General features: G+C 41.0%; 1 protein-coding gene across 2 annotated transcripts in view; it reads right to left on the reverse strand.

Annotated features, from left to right (window-relative positions):
* Window positions 1–22,161, reverse strand: part of ARID5B (AT-rich interaction domain 5B) — a 207,678-nt gene that overhangs the window by 165,265 nt on the left and 20,252 nt on the right. For both annotated transcript variants that reach the window (XM_027840531.1, XM_027840530.1), the window contains one exon: window positions 6,089–6,314. In XM_027840531.1, coding sequence (XP_027696332.1) covers window positions 6,089–6,314 — 226 coding nt within the window. The remainder of the gene's footprint in view (window positions 1–6,088; window positions 6,315–22,161) is intronic.

Here is a 22,161-nt window from a genome sequence, read left to right on the forward strand (position 1 = left end):
ACACACACACACACACACACACACACACACACACACACACACACACACACACGCGCGCTAGGTGATCCTGGAGAAGTCACTCAACCTCCAAGCACTCCCCCACATCTGTAAGTTGAGAAGAAGACCCCACTCTTCATGGCTAGAAGGAATTCTGCATACGGATGGAATCACAGGTCCAGGTTTTTTAAAGGCTGTGGGCTAGAGCATCCTACCTCAGCCCATCTCACTTTCAGTACTGAGTGGACCCACAGAAAACAAGGTGATGGAGGAGGGGAACACAGAACCAGCAGCAACATTTACTTAGCACCTGCTGAGCGCCGGACATTTGATGAAACCTTTCTGAGTCTCAGCGGCTTTTTCAGAGGTAGCCTGTCCTAAGTAAACATACTTATACAAAGAAAAGGGGAAAAGAACACCAATCACCACTCCCCCTTCCCTATCTTCAGCAAGCTTAAAATATACCAACCCAACTCCCCACTGAACAGATGATCTCTGCCATTTTGGAAAATGCCTATTTGGGGTAAACCAGACAAATTAAAGTGCTCTAAAAAAAATGAATGAGCTATTTTGAGGAATCAGGGTCAATACTAAAGATATCAAGAATGATTAATTTAGTCGAATATCAGTGCATAAAGCCCTCCTGAAAAGCAAAAGAGTCCCATGAATTATAAATGCATTATACACTGTCTGAATGAACACAGTTACCATCTGAAGATGATGATATAGAGCAGGCGTTCCTAACTTTTTGGTGTCATGGCCTGCTTTAGCAGTCTGGGGAAATCGATGGGCCTTTATTTAGAAGAATGGTTTTTAAACGCTAAAATAAAACACATAGAATTTCAAAGGAAACCAATCATGTTGAAATACAATTATAATTTTTTTTAAGTTCACGGGTCCCAGGATAAGAACCTCAGCTATAGAACCATAGTCAGTGACAACAAGATAACGACAAAAGACAAATATTTTCTGATCATGATAAGTAAGAGAAGAAAAATAAGGAAACTGACATCATGCTTCACTCCACCTCCACCTTCAGGAAGGGAAGTATTACCCAATCAAGTTTCATTTTTCAAAGTATTTGAAGCACTGAGTCAATTTTCTGGGCAGGAATGATATTACAGTTTTCCACGGAAATCATATAGATTTAGCAATGCCCAAACAAATCTGTACTGGAAACAGTATTGACGGAACCCATAAATGATGGACCAGGGGAACCAAGAAAACGCTGGCACAAAAGAGAGAAAATTAAGCTCATTTTCACGTGGAAAATTGCCACACAAGCATTCCTGACGGATATATAACTTCATAGTGAATATTTCGGGGCGGGGGGGCAGCGGAGAACTGCTGGCATCGAAATGTTTAGCGGAAGAGCCCTACCCACATTCTCGAGAACATCCGGATTGTGCAAAGTAGGGTAAGCAATGCTGTTAAAAATAATCAGGAACCAAAGTGATGATGTATCGTCAAGTTCAGGTCTCCTCATCGAAACAGATCTCTTTTCAGATGTGGAGGTCACCCAACAAAGGCTATGGTTAAAAGCAGGTTTAATCTTTTTTTGTGTCCTGGATCTTCTGGGCAGTTGGGTGAGACCTATGGACCCTTCTCAGAATAATGTTCTTTGAATGCATAAAATTAAATATACAGCACTACAAAGAAAACCAATTAGAATGAAATACAATTATGAAATTTTTTTTTTAAGTTCATGAACCATAGTTGAGAATCCCTGGTGGTTTAAGGCTTAAAAACAAAAAAAAGAGTAAAGGTATTAAAAACTTAAGAGTACATGCTAAATAACAGTGGCCTATGAAAACCATTTCAACTGAGCAAAAAAAGCTCTCTAGCAAATGTCTTTTTGTGTATCTCCCCACAGCTGAGGAAGGTGGCCCCACAGCATGGTCTTCTCATTTATTTGGGTCTTGTCCACATCAGGCCTATTGCTCATCGCCGGGGCCGAAGCAAGCCGTCTGGCTGGGTTCTAGACTGTGGTTCGTTCATTTCCTATCCCTAAAGCTGATCAGAGAGTATCTCTAAGACAGGGCTTGAAGAACAACTGGATTCCAAAAGGAAGTCAATGAAGTAAAAGGTCAGGGTGTACGGATATGACATCTTGTGGATATGCCAACCACTACCGCAGCTTCAGGGGGTAGAGAAGGGATATGAAAAATCAGAGCATATGTATCTTTCTTTTTATTTCTCCTTCTTTCCTTTCTTCCTTCCCTCCCTCCTTTTCTTCCTTCTCAACTAATCTAAGCTAGCCTTAGAAATAGAAACTTAACCCAGAGAATCGTCCCTAAGACTAAATTCAGTCAAGCCTGCACCCACTGCCACCATCTTGGTCTCTTTTCTCAATTTCAGCTCAGACTCTTCTATCTTTTATTTCTCTTTCTAAAGACACATTTAGAGATGAAACCATCCATAACTGCCTATCCACAGACAGTTTGTGGCAGCATAATTGACAATGAGTCTGCTGCAAAAAAAATGAAAATGCTGTTTTAATAACCTTAGCCTAAAATACATTCTCTTGTATGCCTCAAAGGGTTTCAATAAAAAGTCAACCTGTAGAGACATATTTTCTTGGCTTAAACAACAATCCAAAGCATATAAATGTAGTCCAACTATAATGACATATTTATAGGCCAATAAAGCTTACACTGAAGCTCTCAGACCTCACTTAAAGGTGCTCTGTAAGAAACAGTATTATAGAAAATAATTTGAATTTATTTTCAAACTACAGCTGAAAGAATATAAAAATGCAAGTTTTCCATGTTTAACCAATTGTGTTTCCACAGTTCAGTTGCTAAAATTTTGGAAAATGAAATAATTCCTCATTCGCCAATTTCCCACTCCCTACCAAATATGGGTGTCAAGTCCACTTTATTACAAAAGCTAAGTACTGTAACTCTAACGACAAAAATAAATAACTAGAGGCCTGTGTAGTGAACGATTTAATCAGCCCAATTCTTCTAGAAAAACAGGTTCTTGTATTCATTATGCTTATGAATAATACATTCCTCAGCCATTCTATTTTTACATATTGTTATTTTTCTTTATTTTTTTTTTAAGAAACTGAATAAAAGAGTCAGAAAGAAGGGAGGAAAAAGCAGCTTACCAAGTCAAGTCTCAGTCTGGGTTTGTGCTGGACTCTGGGGAAAAAGAAGCAAGAGGAGACAGCAGGAGGGACGAGGGGAACCTCGACTCACTCCCTCGAAAGAACTTGGCTCCATTCTTGGCCCTGTTCTTTCCTCTGCTCAGTCTGTTGTTCTTTTCACCAATCACGATAGGATTTTAAATGGAAACTCCAGAGATGTAAAGCACTCCAACAATACACAGGCAAATATTGTCCAAAAGGAATGGCAGGAAGGAGGGGGAAGGTGAGAAGAAGACCTGTTGTCATTTGAATGAGAACAGTCAATGGGAGCTAGCTGAGTTTCTCTCCGCAGAGCAGAAACTGGCTGGCAGACACATTTGTAAGAACCCTCTTGTTTTTCCTATTCAGAAAGAGGCAGGAAGTGAGACACACTAAGATTAAAGGGAGCTAGTTCTACCTAAGTGAACAGTCTGGGTTCTTTAATTAGATTTGTATGTCTAAAACAAATCCATTCCTTAAAGGACAATGTATTTATTTATTTATTTAAGAAAAAAAACCCAAAACCAGGATGAAGTGACTTAGTAATTAAAGAAAACACTCTGGAGTCTTCCTTTATGCCCAGAAAGGTGACAAGTTTCCATTTTTGTTTCTTTCCACCAGAAGGAGAAAGAGAGGGTCTTAAATGATCATACAAGTTCACTTCCCCTCTTGGGTAATACCAAGGAAAGACCTATAGTAAGTATGTGAAGTGCCATTAACAATGAGGGATTGAAAGTGCTTTCAGTGGCCAGGAGAAAGGTAGATAAGAAAAATCACTGTATGCAAAGAAAAAAGCAGACAGCATATTTCGAAGTTGCACCCAGAGAAGGGAAAAAGCCAGGGAGAAAGTACATTCTAAAGGTGTGGGGACAGGAATGGGTGCCTAGCAGACGACACCAGCGATGTCCTCCACAGAAATCCAGACAATGTAAGACTTGAAAACCACAGATCAGAGAGATAAAAGGAAGTTCATTACATTAAGGAAAGTTTTTGTTTCTCTTTGCACATTATTGCAACACAGTGTGCATTCCAATTACAAAAATGATGTCTTGAAATCCCCACAGCTCATACCAACTGAGTGGAATTTCAAGGCCCCAGATCCTATCCTTAAAGGGCATTCTGCTAAAAAAATAATTAGTTTGAGTTAGAGTGACTTGCCACTCACCAGAAGACAGATTCCTAACCAGCTCTCCTGATCTTTGTCTTATCTTTCTTTGGACTAAACTGTAGGTCAGGTCAAATGTAGATATTCTAGGCTAATCCAGGGTCTGGATTCCTAAAGAAACATTTATTTAGCTCCTACTCTTGTTCAAGACCATGCCTTAATTAAAAGTACTTACATCAAAAGGGTAGGTAAAGCATTTGAAATTTTTGGTGCTACGCATGGCCCTTTGAAAAATGATCCAAATAGCAAAACAATGAAGCTTTTTTTTTTTTAAAAAAATGGAGCTTAAAGAATAAAAACACTAAATTATCTGCTACAGTGGAAGGACTGAATTTTTTGTTTGTTTCCATTCATAATGCCTCGATTAAGAATAAAGCCTGGTATAAAAATGTATCAGCTTCCTTATGAAGTACCAGCTACATATCCTCCTGTCTCCCAGGGGTTTCCTGCTGGTCTGTTTGTTAGTAACAGTATATTCCATCACACAGGAAAAAGGAAAAAAAAAAAAAACCACCAAAAAATAAAAAAGGTTTTTAGCTTTAAGGGAAACACAGAACAATGGTAGGGAGACTGGGCTGTTGAGTCAGAATCTCAGTGTAATTCACAAGTCACCCAATGAGAGGAGGATAATGGGCCATAATATCCTTGGCAGTTTTAGAGCTAAAAACAGGAATAGCTCAGTCGAGAGACACACTCTGTAACTTTGGAGGGAAAAGATACAGGTTTAGTAACTTCCCCTAACAGTGTGTATACATTTGGGCATACGCTGGACTTTCCATGTGGGTACTGCACCTGAAAGATGAAGACTTCAGTGCCTTCCAGCAAACACAGCAGATCATTCAACTCAAGTAATAGAGCTGACTGCAAGGAACTGGAAGAATGTTCAGTTCTGAACGAAGAAGGCTTCTCTTCAGAAAATGGAGCCCATTATCCAGACAGAGGGATTATTAATATGATGCACTTTAAAAAAAATGTAGGTAATGTCTGACTGAGAGACAGCATGGCCTTGGAGTCAGGAAGACTTGGGGTCAGGTTCCATCTCTTTCATGTACTTGCTATGGGACCCTGGGCAAATCATTTAACTTTCAAGCTCTAAATCGATGGAACTGGGTTTGAATTCTGTCTTGCCTACTTACTGTAACTACATGAGACTGGACAAGTTGTGTAACCTTTCTGGTCAAGGACCAGATCAGACTAGATCAGGGGCTTTTAATCTGGAATCTATAGACACCAAGGAGTCTATGGTTAGATTTAGATATGGATATGGATAGATTTCAGGGGATCTATGACCTTGGATGAGAAAAAAAAAGTTATATCTTCATTTTCATTAACCTCTAACTGAAATTTACCATTTAATTCAATTATGAATTAACACAACACTATTCTGAGAAAGGGTCCATAAGTGTCACTGGACTGCCAAGGGTACTGTAATCAAAAAAGGGTAAGAACCCCTGCACTATAGACGATCTCCAAAATTCCCCTCCTGATTTACAATCTAAGATCCTCTGGCCAGATCCCTTGATTTTTGGGAGCCTCCATGGCAAGGAGGATACAATTTCATATAGTAGGCACAAACTGTTTTAAATGTTAGTGATATGTTCCTATGTCCATTTTTGTTCATGACCAATATCCACACCTTGGGAAATACACCATGTCCCAGTATGGCAGAGGGTTAGAGACCATGAGTCTTTCTGGGAAGTCCCTAAAAAAGTTAGCCCCCGAAAACACATGGGCACACATCCCACCACCACCTCCCATGGACATATGCCAGATTTAGGAATGGAAGCTCTATTTACCAAGGTCTGCCTTTTCCTTGAGGACATCTTTGAAGTTGAGTCCGCTGTTCAAGGTCGACTGCCTGTATTTGAGCAAAGCTTCCTTTTGTCCATTCTTGCTCAATTCTTCAAGTTTTACTGGCCCAGCCCGAAGACCACACTTCCACTTGGAGAAATCTGAATGGGCCCATTTGACCAGGTCTTCAAGCTTCACAATTACCTTTTCGGAAACTGCAATAACTTCATCCTAAAAGCAGTTGTCAAAGAAGAAACCAAAATGTAATTTCCAAGTACAAAGTGAATGGTATAGCACAGTCCTAGCTGACACACCATTTGAACTGGGCAAGCCTTGCAGGGTAGACCATGATGTGGGATATGTGTGTGTATATGTGTGTGTGTGTGTGTGAGTGTGTGTGTGATTTTTTTTCCTTCTGTACCAAAGAACATTCAATAACTTATTTTTATTTTTATGGCCTTTCAATGACACCATTAGCTGCTGACTTATGGGAAAAAATGTATATGATCAAAAATATCCAAGAATATCAGATAAGCAGTAACTCTAATGGCAATTCTGATTGTGGATTCTTCAGTGGATTCAAAGCCTTGGGTGAAAGCTAGCATTTTACTGCAATTAACTACAAATGTAAAAAAGGAGGGCCAGATGACTAATGGTTAGCCAGTCCTCGTATAAATGGACTAAGTAAATCTAGGATTCTTGGAACTCTGACTCACCAGAAAATTCCTATGTTTATGGTACATTTTCCCTTGGCTTATACACAAATATTGAATTTAACTTTTGTCCTAAAAATTAAATAAAACTGTGATGTAATCCCAAAAGAAATACTCCATAAATGTTGTGTTTTTCCCACCAAACAAAACTTACACGTTCTCATGTTTCTTAAAATCTTTGTAAGTTGAGAAATGAACTGATTTTTTTTTAAATGGGGGGGAGGGGAAGCCCATGATTCAAAAAAAAAAAAAAAACACTTTAAACTTAGCCTGTACTATGGAAAATGCACTTGAATTTTAAGTATATCTAATTGCTTCCAGGAAACAATCAACTCTTCTCACTCAGAATGTATAAAGTAAGTTAATAAATCTCTCTGGATGTAACAGAATCCCCCCCCCCCCCCAGAAAGATGAGTTAGGAAGGGTGTCAGCAGATAAACTCTCCGGTCTTAACTTAAATATTTGAAACACGTGACATTTCAACTTGAACTGACTGCTCCAACTTCTTTCCATTTCCCATTTCAGAAGAAAGATTCAGCTGTGAAACCCTTTTGAGCCTGTGATATCTCTGCTATCAACATTTTTTCCCACACAACAGAAAGATGTCTTGAGGTTGTTAAACAAAAGGCAGAGTTGATTCTGCCTTCCCCACCCTTTAAACACATTTACACACAGATACATTACTCAATGGGAAACAAACAAACAAATGGTTATTGAGATAAGCTTCCCACAATATGGACTCCTAGCTTCAGAAAAAAGATGTAAAATTTTATTTTTCCTCATTCAATTCCAAACTGCTTTCTGAGCACAGTGTCTATTACACCTCAGCAAAACAATAAATATTTCATCAGAAATGAAATGTATGTTTGTGTGCTTGAAAAAAAAATAAACTTTTGTAATGGAATCCCTTTCCTTATCGCTATTAAATATGAACTTCCGCTAAATGGGAGACAATGGAAACAGTGTTTTTATCTTCTGTTTATGAACATTTTTCAATACTTTGTAAACAATGGGGCATACTATAAAGGAGAATTTCAACGGATGATTTCATCCAATTTCATTACACCGTCCTCTTGAAAAAAAAAGATCTGTAGTTGCCGTGCATTTCATCGCTATTACATGGTGATTATTAAATGCCAGAATAAAAATTCAGGCTGGGTGGTGCATCAAAGCCGACTCCACAGTTCCTGGACAGAACACTGTGGAAGCCTTGTTTAGAATGCATGAGCAGATAATGAAGTCTCACAATATATCACCCTTCACATTAGAAAAATGTTTTCTAGCATCAGTTGCCATAAAATATGGCTCCCCAGATCAGACATGTTTGGGGCTAAGTGTTGTTTTCAAATAGCCCTGGTATGATCAAATGATTATCATTTCAATTACCAGTTGCTTCAGATACTTTCCAAGAAATGGTATGACTAGCTCTGGCTGGTATACGAAGCAAGCCAAACAAATCATTTATTAACCAAGAAAAAATGTAGCCCTTCTTCTGTCATTGGTGAATAAGCTCATGTTTCAAGATTCAACCCAGAGATCTCTTGTGTCTCATTCTCACATATATAGGCACACAAATCAACCCCAAAATATCTGAATGCCGGCAACTCAGAAACCCAAGTATGGTTAAATTGTAAAACCACTAGTCTACTTCACTGTGGATTCAGAGAAACTGGCCCTACCACACTGTCCAATGCCAGAATTTAGAAGGGAAGAAGGAAATCTGGTAAGGAAAACAAAGCAAAAAAAAAAGACATTCCACAGACACACATACACCTACATGCATGCATACATATATATACACATGAATGAAGCGGTCCCAGGATTACTTTCCAGACCCAAAATTGCACATTCACTTTTATTATTCTGAGTGACAACCAAGCCACAAAATCAAGCGCTGACTCAGGTTGTTAATACTCTTCCAGTTCCTGGGTGAGTATGAAGCTCCAAGAAAGGAATCTTAGCACACTCATCATACAATTACATTAGCCCTCAGCAAACCAGGTATTAGCCCTAGATAAATACTGCTGATGTACATGAGTACAATACAAAGGCGACGTAAAGAAGTCCACACTGCTCTTCTAACAAGACACACTACAGTTTCATCAACGTGAACTGAATTCAATAAGCAACCACAAAGTGTGATATATAAAATATATGTATACATATATTATATGCATATATATATGTGCATTATGTAGTTATATATGGGGAGGAGAAAGAGAGGGAGAGGGGGAAAGAGAGAGAGAGAGAGAGAGAGAGAGAGAGAGAGAGAGAGAGAGAGAATATGTAATGGTGCATGGGATAGAAAGCTAGTCCCTCAAAGTCAAGAAGACCTGAATTCAAGTCTTGCCTCTAATACATACCAGACTCTGTTATTGCTTTTCTTTCTAACACCAGAGTTTAACACAATATCTGGCACATGCACTTAAATAAACTGTTTGTTGACTGACTGACTGACTGACTGACACTTGGCAAGTCAGTTAACCCGTCAGTGATCCAAACAAAGATATAATAATAAAAGTTGACCAAAAGGGGCTGACCTGAATTGGCAGAGGGAGTCTCCTTATTTGGATATTCCCTATATCAATGAAATCGAAGGAACTAGTCCTAATCCCTATACACATAGAAAGAGCACTCTTTCTTGACTTTGGAGTCAGAAGACCTGGATTCAAATTCTAAGACTCAGTTTCCTCATCTGTAAAATGAGGGAATTGAACTTAATGCCTCCTGAGGTCCTTTCCAGCTCTGTAGCTTTATTTCTTTTTCTTTTCTTTTTTCTTTTCTTTCTTTTTTTTGGTGAGGTAATTGGGGTTAAGTGACTTACCCAGGGTAACACAGCCAGTGTCAAGTGTCTGGTCTGAGACCAGATTTGAACTCAGGTCCTCCTGACTCGAGGGCTGGTGCTCTACCCACTGCGCCACCTAGCTGCCCCTGGAGTTTTATTTCAATCAATCAGTGAGCAAACATTAAGTGTCTACTGTGTGCCAGGCACTGTGCTAAGTGCTGGGGATACAAAAAGAAGCAAAAGATAAGTCCTGATTTCAAGGGGCTTACAATCTAATGGGGGAGAGAACAGGCCAACAAATATATATGAAGTGAGCTACATACAAAATAAGTATGAAATAATTAAAAGAGGGAAGACACAGAAATTGAGAGGTTGGGGAAGACTTCCTACAAAAGACAGAGTTTTTGTATATATTTAATCCTCATGAAAACATTGTGAAGTAGATAGTACAGGCATTATCACTCCCATGTTACCAGGAAGGAAGGAAGGAAGGAAGGGAGAAAGAAAAAAGAAAAAAAGAAAGGAGGGAGGGAGGGAAGAAGAAAGGAAGGAAGAAAAGAAAGAAGGAAGGAAAGCACACTTAATATGTGCCTGGCACTGTGCTTATGCTAAGCGATGGGAATTAAATACAAACAAGAAGACAATTGCTGCTCTCAAGGACTCTAATGGTGGAAGGCCACACCAACGAGGAGCTGGAGGATTCATGCGCAGGGCCATACTTTAGAAATGGTGACATGGGGGTCTGGTTGTGGGCAAGATGATGCAAAAGCTCGCTTATCAGCATCCTATATCCAGGGAAAGAGTCTAAAGTTCTGATGGGGAAAAGATGAGGATGAAGACTTAAACCCAAATCTTCATGACATGGAGGCCAATTCTCTATCCAGTACACCATGCTGACTCTCTCCATAACTAACAATCAGTCAATGAACATTTATTAAGCACCTACAACATGGCAGGCACTGCTAGGTGCTAGGGACACAAAGACAAAGTGCAAAACAGTAACTGCCCTCAACGAGTTTACATTCTATCACGAGAGTAAATATATACATATGGAAATATATGCCTAACAGATAGATAGTATTATAGGGATGGGAAGGAACCAGCAGCTGATGGAACCAGGAAAGGAAGGTGGTACTTGAACTGCATCTTAAAGAAAACCAGGGCTTCCAAGAGGCAGAAATAAGGAGGTCAAGCACTCCAGAGATTGGGAGGCCAGACCCCTTACAAAATGGCACCCATTCATTATCTCTGGTCAGTAACTATAGTACTTCGAGCCAAATCACAAAATCAGAATTGTAAGAACTAGGACACTTAGAGATCCAATGCCTTCCTTTCAGAGATGAGAAGCGCAAGGTCATTTGTGCAAGGTCTCCTAAGTAGTCAGTGGCAGAACTGGGACCAGAACCCCCAGCCCCTGGCCTCCTAGTTCAATGCTCCTCTTATTGGATACCGCGTGCTGTGTCCAAAAGGCTTTCTTCTGTCCCTCAGTAGCAATGTTGACCACCATAGCTCTCCTGAAACTCTTTAGTTCAGTTATCCTTCACTATGCCGATTCTCATTTCCCAACACTCACCTGAAGCTGCTCTCTCCACGGTCAACAACAATCTCAACGACTAAATCCATTCCTCTTTCTTCATTCTACTTGATCATTCCTCAACATCTGACAGTCAACACCTCCCTCCTCCTGGACATCTATCCTCCCGTGGCTCCCGAGCTGCCCCCTCTTCGTTGTCCTTCTACCTGGCTGACTATTTCTTCTCGGTCCCCTTTTGTCAGTTCATCACACATATGCCCCCTCAGAGTGGTTGACCCCCAGAGTTCAATTCTGGACCCTCTTCTCTTTTTTTCTACCCCTACAACAGGGATTCTTGATCTTTTTTCGTGTGTCATGGACCCCCACCGTACCCCCATCAGTAGCCTGATGAAGTTTTTACTAAAGAATACAGTTCTAAAATTCATTTTTAAAAAATACACAGGATTACAAAGGAAACAAACTGTATCAAGATATAGTTATCAAAACAGTTTTTAAAAAGGCAACAGGCCCCAGGCTATGACCCCTACTCTTCAGGTTCTTCCTTGGGGAGCTCATCAAAGACTTCCATCCCCCCTCCCCCCATCATTATCTCATCACCAAATGCGTATCCAAAGAGATGGCCTGTAGACATCTCAAATTTAATATATACAAAATGGAACTCATTATATTTTCCTCAAAATTCATCCTTTCTCTAAACTTTTGTGTGTCTGTTGAGGTCCCCTACCATCCTTCCAGTGACCCAAGTTCACAACCTTAGAGTTAATTCTTAACCCTTCCCTCTCCTCTTCTCCCACACCTTCCACAGCCAGTCAGATGACAAATCCTACCTTCATAAGATCTCTCCCATCCATCCCCTTCTCCCAACTACCAACATTTTTTTTAAAGTTTAGGCCTCTGACAATTCCCTTGGCCTCCTGACAGAGCCTCCAAATTGTTCTCCCTGCTTCTATTTTGTCCCTGTCTCTAATCCATCCTCCATATAGTTGCCAGACATTTCCAAAGCATAGATATGATTATACCTCTCCCCTGTTTAAAAATCTTCAGTGGTCCCTAATGCCTCTAGGATAAAATGCAAAAGACTCAGCCTGGCATCAGAAGCCTTCCACATACAATATGGCACTCATTACCTTATTTCTCATTACTGTCCAGCACATATTCTCCATTCTGGTCAAACTAGCCTCGAGCAAGCTTTTGTTTTAATGTAACACTCCATCTCCCACCCCAGTGTCTTTGCACAGACGGTCCCCAATGTCGAAAATGCCCTCCCCCTCTTTAATTCGGCCTCACAAAGTCCCAGTTTCCTTCAGATACCTCCTCATAGAGTTCAGGTATCAACTTCTGATCTCTCACCTCCAGGATACAGCTTCCTCCCTGCTGATATTTTCTGTATTCCTTTTTTATAATTTATAACTGTGTGTTTATTTAGTTGTGTACTTGCTATACCTATGGACCCTCCGCCTCATCCCCTCAGTTAGCAGAAACTCTTTCATTCTTGTCATTCTATCTAACCTCAGGGGCTAACATGGTAGGCAATTAATTTTTGAATTCAAATGAAATTCTTCCATCTCCCTGATCATGCCTCGTCTTCTTTGATCTTCTTCTTACTTCTTTATCTATTCTTGACACTGTCTTTGACCCTCTGCTCTTTCCTCCCTATACTCATCTCTTCAAAAAAATCACATTTTTTGTGTCTTTGACTACCACAGTCATCACATCTGTGATAGATTCCCAATGCTCCATCTCTAGTTCTCAGGACTCACCTAAAATCTTGCCTATAGCCTAGCTCATTCTTCCAATGACTTACAAGCACATAATTTAGAGCGCTTAGACCCATTTGGGTCTCCCGGAAAAGATAAAAGCTTAATGGCAGTAATGAGGCAAGGATGGTACTAGGACAATGGAGAATTTAGAAGGCTCATCTCTCTTTTGGTGATTTAGCCCAAGAAGAAAAATGATAGAGGAACGTTCAGGAGGGCAGTGAGGCGTTCAATGGAGGACTGTTACTGGAGAGAGAGATACGTGCTGATGGGTTCACCAAAATGACAAAAGGAAAGAACATAAAGTTGGAAGGGACGTTAGAGATCATCTAGTCAAGAAGCACTTGTTAAGCACCTACTGTGTGCCAGGAACTATGGCAAGTGGTGGGGGGGGGGGGCTGCAAAGAAAGGCAAAACCAAACCAAAACCCAAAAACCTCTGCTCTATTGGCAGAGGAGACATGCAAACAGCAAACTGCAAAGAGTCAGAAAAAAATCTGACATAATTAACAGAGGGAAAGGGCGAGCATTAAGGTGGCTCAGCAAAGGCTTCTTTCTTATTGAAGGCAGAATTTGAGCTAGGACTCAAAGGAAGCCAGGAGGTGGAGGTGAGGACGGAGGGAGTTTTGGGGATGTGGGATGGCTAGTGAGTGAAAAGGCACAGCACAGAAATGGAGTGTCTATTTGGAAGAAGAGCAAAGAAGCCAGCGTCAACTTCCTCCTTTTCTAGAATGAAGAAATTGAGAGACTGAGATTCTGATCGACTTTCTGAGGGTCACATAGCTATAGGAAACGTCTGAGGCTGGATTTGGACTGGGTATTCCCAATTCCAAGCCCAATGCTATTCCACCTCGTTGTCTCTGGGAATCATACTTTACGGCATCCTGCTGCTTTCGCCATCCTGGCTGACCTTCTCCCTCCTCTGTTTCATCAGCCACTGAGTTTTCTTTTTCTTTCAGGCCTCAGTAACTTAGTGGGCTTTGTTCAGTCTTTCACATTCTCTCTTAATCAGCATTCACTCTCCCTTCCCATTCTTTCATTGTTATAGTATGAACATTATGTATCATCAGGGGAACTATAATAACAAAAGGTTTCACTCCCCACAGAGCACTACCCAGGTGCTGGATACACGTGGTAAGTGGAGCTGGCAGGGCAGGCACCGAGCCACATTCGTTGTCCTGGATGGGGGCAGAGTTGTTCAAAGAATCCCTGAACTGACCAAAGATGTGGGGCTCCCAGGGGGGAACTCCATCCCAGGGGAGCAGTGTGGTCCTTTAGCAGGTTAAAGGACAGAGAGCTTCCAACACTCGGCAGATCTAAAACCAAACTCCTTTTTCTTCTATAAACAATCTTCACTTTCCCACCTTCCCCATATGTAATGGTACTATCATTCTCCACTTCTAAGCTCAAAACCTTGGGAATATCCCAGTCTCCCTCCTTTTCTTTGTCTCTCATATACCATCAATAATCAAGTACTGTTGCCTGGAGGTTTCCTAGGATTGGTTCCTTCCCCTTTAGATGCAAACCAAGTCTGTTCCAATAGACATCTGAGTAACTGCAAGTTTTAATAAGATGGGTTCCCTTACCTCCAGTTAATCTACACTCTAATCCATTCTGCCCACCACTGACTGAATGAGTTTAAAACACTTTATCACAGTACATCCCTATTTAAGAATTTGAAGATTTCTTACTGACTTATATCAAGTCAACACTTCACTGCCTGGCTTCTAAGGCCCACCACCATATACAGAGGGCCCCCCGCCCCCGTCTTTTTATCCACCTGTATTTCCTCTCTAACATGAGAAAGGCTACTCTCTTGATGTGACAAAACTCTCTTTCCTCCAAAAGATACAGTCTCATCTAGGAGAAAGAACACTTGAATGACAAGAGAACCGAACTCAATTCCTGTTTTCACCTACTAATGGTGTACATAATACTTTGGTGCATCTGTAATCTCTTTAATATGAGCACAACCCAAACTGTAACCCATCCAAACCTTCCCATCTTCTGTGATTCTTGTCCCGGTCTTCCTGGAAATCTCTAAGCATGTGTGTGGGGTTCTCCCAACCTTCTGGGGACTTCCTTTACCTGAAAGTTCTTCTTCCTATTTGCATCATATATATTTTGGGCAGTCTCATAAAGTCTAAGGGCCCCTTCTCAGAATAACGTTTTTAAATGCATAAAATAAGACACACAGGCTGACAAAGGAGACCAATCATATTCAATGCCAATATCAAATACTGACAAAAAAAAAAAACTTCCAAAAACTCCAGTTAAGAACATATGCTGTAGACACGACTTTGCGTCTTCAAGGGACCATTGTGGCTATACATCAGTTGGTTATCTCTTACTCTAGCCACATGACTGGCCCATCTGCCCTTCAGGTCATGTATCGCTGATGAGATCGCAGGCAGTCAAAATACATTTATTAAGTGTTTAGTGTGACAAGCACCATGCTGTACACTAGGGACAGAAAAGCAAAAACATCCCCTGCCTTCAAAAAGCTCACAATCTAATGGGGGAAACTATAAATCATGCAGAGGAGATGGGAAGTATTCTCAGGGTGGGGCGGGCATCAGCAGTTGCTTTCTCTGTTTCTCCTGCAAAAACATTTGGTAAAACGTTGTATTCACGTCTACTATTTGCCTCTCCGTTGTCCTTTCATTGACTGACTATGTGGCTTCAGACCAATCATTTAACTTCGGTTACAGGGAACATCTACACAACACATAGCAACAGAGCAGCGAGGTGGTGTAGTAGATAGAGCGCCAGGCCCTGGAGTCAGGAGAGGACCTGAGTTCAGATCTGGCCTTAGATACTAACTGTGTGACCTTGGCCAAGTCATTTAACTCTATTTGCCTCGGTTTCCTCATCTGTAAAATGAGCTAGAGAAGGAAATGGCAAACCACTCTAGCATCCTTGCCAAGAAAACCCCAAATGGGGTGACAGAGAGTTGGATATGACTGAAACAACACAAAAATACAACACCCGGAACATCTAAAGGTGTTGTTTAGACCCTTAGGCTTATAAAATTTAACTTGTGATGGAGATTACAGGTCTAGAGCTTAGATCATCTCTCAAATCACTGGCAGCTCTAAATACCTTGACTGCCCCATGGTAGCAGTGAACTTAAAGTCTACCAGCAACACAGGAAGGACCCTACCTCACTGTCCCCAATCTGAGATGTGGAAGATATCTTTGAGATCATTTCACATATGGGAAAGCTGTGACCAGTCAATAAATACGTATTAAGCGCCTACTATGTGCCAGGCACTGTGCTAAGCACTGAAGATATAACAAGAGGCAAAAGACAGTCCCTGCCCTCAAGGAGCTCACAGTCTAATGACTAGAGATAACTGATGTAAACCAAAGCAGGACAGGGTCCAAATCTAGAACAGATTCTAGCCAGGTAAACAACCACGGGAAACAGTGATAAAGGAGAGCAGGGAAGGAGAAGGGGAAAGGTAACCAAGAAAGAAGCAGGTTGGGTTTGCAGTGTGCCCACATTGAATATCAACCCACAATCAAATACACAAATATACTACTTCCTAGCTGTGTGGCTTTGGGCAAATCGCTTAACTATAAATGATCTGTGTGATACTCTGATGAATCTGTGATCTCTTCAATATGTGTACTTCTCCTCACAGCAGGAACTGCAATCTCTCCAAGCCTTCCTGTCTCCTCTGACTCTTGTCTCTATGTCTTCCTGTAAACCTCTAAGTGGAGGTTCACTCAACTATCAGAATGACTCCATCCCAACTGACCTCTGAGGTCCCTTCCAGTTCTAAATCTAAGATCTGATTGATGACCTTTGGCAAACCTTTTCCTCTCTCGGTCAGTTTCCATAATCTCTGAGGCAACTTTTACCTCTAAAATCTCTTGGTCCCACGACCCTATAAATCTCAGATTAGTCAGGAATCAACACACTACCAACCAAATCAAAGGCAGGAACAGGAAAAGCTACAGCCCAGTTGAGTATAAGTCAGTCAGACATCTGTAACAATGTCTCACGGTCATATGCCAAGGGCAAAGCAGCTAGGGTCAAAAAGAAGCAGAGTTGACTCTTCCCTTCTCCTAGGCAGCTGCCCCACTTTGAAAGAGTCCATCCCCTCAGAGCCACACAAGGTCCAACACCTGTCAACTCCCTGAAAAGTCTAATAAGTTGATTGAGTCAGGTAACATGTCAGACACCCATCCACACACATCATGTGATTATACAAGTGGGTTTGGCATTGCTTTGTCTGTCAAGCAGAAGACAATAACTCACATTATAGCCAACTGCATCTGCACATCGAAGAAGTAATTCAAAAAATCATAAATATTTTATGTTCCTAAATACATAAAACCATGCTAATGTAAAATAATGCCTAATTTCATCCTGCTCCACTGAACAGCAACTAACATCACAGGAAAAATACAACTTGCCAAATGCCCACATTTAAAAGTTGCCCGATTACCCAACAACCCCATTACTGAACTCTTCCTTTTACCCTGGCCCTTCTTTATCCTAGGTTGTTGAAAACAATTCTTACTGGAAACACCAAACTGTATCCTAAGGAACAAGGTATCGTCAAGCCCAGCTATTGAGGGTTTGATATGAAAGCAAAAGCTTCCAACAAATAACAGAAGGTCCTTGGGTTCCTCTCCTGATGGACCTTAGTGAGGAAAGCAACAGCTGAGTTGTAAGGCTGCCCTGGAAACTCCCCTCACCCTGGTGTGAACTTCAAAGCTGGGAGTGTAACCACGTTCTCTTCTTAGTCTAAATGCCCACACCCAGGGGTGTTCATAGAATGTATATATCAATAGACAATGAGCCCAATTTTAGTTTTGACTCTTTGATTAGTCACACCCTTCAAGAAATGAACACAATCTCTCTCTCTCTCTCTCTCTCTCTCTCTCCCCACATAAACACACACTCAATACATTTACAACAACATAAACAAGCAACAAATCTTCACAAGGCCCTTATACCACACACGTCAACAGACTGTAGACAAGGTGATTTTCTTTTTTAAAAAACATTGGGATTTGGGATTTTTATATCACCTCCATTTCCAAATGCATCCCATCATTCTTTTGTGTTCTTCTTATTTATTATTTCACATGGAACAGTATTATTCATGTACAACATTTTGTTTAGTGATCCACCAGTAAATGAGTGACTGTTGTATTTACAATTCTTGGCTATTACAAAAAGTTGTTATAAATATTTTGCTGTATATAGGACCGTTCATTCCCCTCCCCCCCCCCAGTCTTTGGCTTCCTTGGGGGATATGCCTTCCAGTGGGATTTCTGGGTCAAAGTTATGAACTTTTTAGTCATTTTCTTCCCATAATTCCAAATTGATTTCCAGAATAACTGGACCAATTCACAACTCCACCAGCAATGTATTAGAGTATCTGTCTTTCCACAGAGACTTCAACTTTCACTATATCTATCTTTTGTCATCTTTGCCAATTTTCTCAGATTTGTTTTGATTTGCATTTCTCTTTTTAGTGATCTGGAGCATTTTTTTTTTGGTAGCATGTAATTCTTCTTTTGAGAACATTCTTTTAGCATGCTTACTCATTGAGGAATGACTCAAACAAGGTAATTTTTTTTTTTTGGGCAATTGGGGTCAAGTGACTTGCCCAGGGTCACACAGCTAGTTAAGTGTCAAGTGTTTGTTCTGAGGCCGTATTTGAACTCAGGTCCTCCTGACTTCAGGGCCGGTTCTCTATCCATTGCGCCACCTAACTGCCCCACAAACAAGGTAATTTTGACAGCTCCCACTCACTCACCAGGTACATGACTCTTGACCTTAGTATGCAAATTAAAAGATTCTACACGACACAAAGAAAAGACTCCTTGGAAGTTATGTGTGCTGTTGTGCTATGAAAACCAAAGAGGAAATTTTTTTTTTAATATTCTGATTATTTCCTAGGCACAGGCATAGTTTCTATGCTGTCTTTGTGGGTAATTCTTTTGCCCATGCTGATCTCAAACCCTCTATGACCTACAAGTCAGTCTTTTTGAATTGCTGTGGCCAAACACCCAGAGCCTTGTGGCCCAACTGGATGGCAATGAACCCACCACACATGGTTAGGTGGTGTCAAAGACCTGGATTCAAGTCCCGGAACTGCTACTGTGTGACCCTGGACAAGACACTTAGCCTCTCTGGGCTTCATTTTTTTCCTCTGCAGGTAGAGGGTCTATTAAAAGAAGTTCCCGAATCATAGGTAAAAAGGAAGATTTAGAGCTGGAAGTGACCTCTGACCTCATCCAGTCTAACCTCCTCACTTTACACATGATGAAAATCCAGAGAGGTTAACTGTCGAGTAATCACATGAGTAATAAGCTGCCATTACAATTCAAACCTAGGTCCTCTAACTCGAATCCAGCACTTTTTTCACGATGCCACACTTGATCAGCCTAGAGTACAGTGTCAAAGAAAAAAAATGTTAATACTGATACCATACTCTTTGTGTAGGCTAATGTCTGTCAGAAACAACATCATTCAATTTAACATTAATCTACATCCATACCGTTTCTAGTCTGGAGAAACGTCTAGAATAGGAGAGTCCCCAGTGCCCTCCAATGGGAGTCTCAGCCCCAGTAGTATTTCAGGTAATATTTGTAGGAGTCTTGAACAAACAAATCACAACATGTAACAATACAGTTCTGGGTTAATATTCCAGAAGCAGAGAAAACTAATCACTGTCCTCCCCTCCTTCCCAGAGTTAAACAAAGGGACCTCTACCCTTCCATTGACGTCTTAATCTTTTCCAAACTAAGGGTAGGTTCTCACTAAGCCAATTATTTCAGGCAGGTGGGGAGGAATGACTTGTACAATACCAGAACTATATGTGGTTATCACCTTTTAATCCATTTCCCTAAGAAAAACCTTTCAGGTAATTACCCACTTTTATAAGGAGATTGTCCAGGAGTCTGGAAAGGGTTTTATAGGAAAATATTTTTGAATATTTTCAATTTCATGAAAAAGGAGGTTTTACATATACGTCCACAGCAGCAAGCCTCTGCTTGTATTTCTGAAAACATCTCTCTGTGGAAGGTGTGTGGACATTTCTATTAGTATCATTTTGAGAGTATTAAGGACATTTAGGAAGTTAGGTACCATGGTGGGTAGAGCGCTAGGTCTGGAGTCAAAATGACTCAACTTCCTGAAATCAAATCTGACCTCAGACACTTAGTAGCTGTGTGACCCTAGGCAAGTCACTTAACCCTGTTTGCCTCAGTTTCCTCATCTGTAAAATGAGCTGGAGAAGGAAATGGCAAACCACTCCAGCATCTTTGCCAAGAAAACACCAAATGGGTTCATGAAGAGTCAGACATAACTGAAATGACTAAATAACAAAGGACATTTGAGTGAATGGGGCTGCTCCCAAGATGAATTGGTTGGTTTAACACCTTCTTGCCCCTCTTTGGACCTCCCAGAGAATGAGGTTCATTAATGGGGGCAGAATGGCCCAAGAACCAGATGAATTATTGTGAGATAGACTATTCTGGAAAGAGATACCACCTTCTTCTGGCCTATAAAAGGGAGCATAGGACATTGTTTTGCTTTCTCCATCAGGAGCTGTTAATAGCTGCCTTGGGGCTATTAACAAGTAGATCAAGAGTGGAGTTCCTGATAATATCAAATTCTTGTCCAAAGCTTTAATCAATCGACCAGTAAATATTTATTAAGCTCCTACTGCATGCCAGGCACTGTGTTAAACACTGGGGATACAAAAAGAGGCAAGAGATAGTCCCAGAGCTCAGGGAGAATCAACATGCAGACCTCTCAACCACATTGCCACTATCAGGAAGAAAACCAAGTGATTAGGCACGGCAGTCACTCTGCTAGTAGCCCCACCTTCAGGAGTCCTGTCACCTAGGCTTTCAGCCCAAGGAGGGGAGATTGCCTAGATAATGCCAAACTTGCAGGTTGCCGCCCAAGTAAATTCAAGATTGAGAGCTCATGGATCTGGCCTTCTGAGATGAGCAGCACGCTTCTTAGAGAGAAAAGGACTGTGCGTGTGGCTTCTGGTCCTGCAAGAGTATTGGCCAAAAACCATGGTACAGAGGAGCAAGGGAATAAGCCTTAGCAAGTGTGGATCCTGTAAGAGGGGACGAGCTAATTCAGGGTTCAGTTCTCTCTCAAGGGGGCAAACAAACCAGAGACAAGTTATTCTAGAGGCCTTTAGGATCCTGGGGCAAGTAGGACACCCATGAGTTAAAGAGAATGGTGCTGACTGTCTCCTGTTGAGTCCATTGTGTCTTCTACATTTGGGGGAGGGATGTGAAACGAAGGCTATCCTGTACCCAATATACCCATATGTGTGCATATGTATGTATGTATTCATTACCTTGAGTGCTTTTATAGAATGTGAGAACCTCTCTCTCTTTTTTTTTTCCCTGAGGAAACTGAAGCATATTTTCAGATAAGTCCCAAGAGTAAATTCTGGTTAGGGCAGTATGAGCCAGAGAGAGACATTTTGAGAGCAGCCCCCAGGACCGAACTCTGCTCGATCCCAGAGCATAGGGGGTTGGTGGGAATAAAGGAGGTGGCCAAGATGAGACCAAAGTTTCCTTCCAACTTTAAATCTCTGTTTCTCAGAGGTCCCAGAGGAGGGCCTTGAGTAAAATCCAACATCTTGGGATTACCTCATGGGGCTGAGGGGCTCTGGCACACAGGGATCAAAATCCCAATAAGCAGCCCCAGAGTCTTTGCTCGGCTAGCTAATGGCAAACGTATATTAAGGCTATTTAGGAAGCTTTAATGTAGAAACCAAGTCAATCTTTTGGTGTTTTGTGTAAGCTCCACTTCAACATAAACATATGATTTAGACATGCCCCCTCTTGTCTTCCATTTCTGCTCAGTTCTCTCTGCACAGCTCATGTCATTATCCTTATGTGTTCAAAGCCAGTGGAATAATGTGAGACCAACAGCTTTATTTAATAATGTAATTACCCTATATTGGATTACTCAGAAGCACTTCGTATTTTTAACTTCCAGTTTTTCCAATACTATTGATACATTCTGCCAGGGTAAATGATTTGGGCTTCAATCAAAAGCTCTTCAGTTTGTAAAAATATTGTGTACTAAAAAACTCAAATACTAGGGATTAAAACAAGAGACAATTTTCAACCACAGTTGATCACCTTTGTATTTCTAGCCAAAGGACGCAGAGTGCATTAAAGTGAGAGCTGGATGGAGACGAAGGAAATTCAGTCATGCCTTGAACACTTAATAGTTTTCTAGTGACCTTAGGTAAGTCACTTAACTTCAAAAGTCGCTGTTTTTTTTT

The sequence above is a fragment of the Vombatus ursinus genome, unplaced genomic scaffold, assembly GCF_900497805.2.
Source record: "Vombatus ursinus unplaced genomic scaffold, bare-nosed wombat genome assembly UNPS02014847.1, whole genome shotgun sequence".
Taxonomy (NCBI): domain Eukaryota; kingdom Metazoa; phylum Chordata; class Mammalia; order Diprotodontia; family Vombatidae; genus Vombatus; species Vombatus ursinus.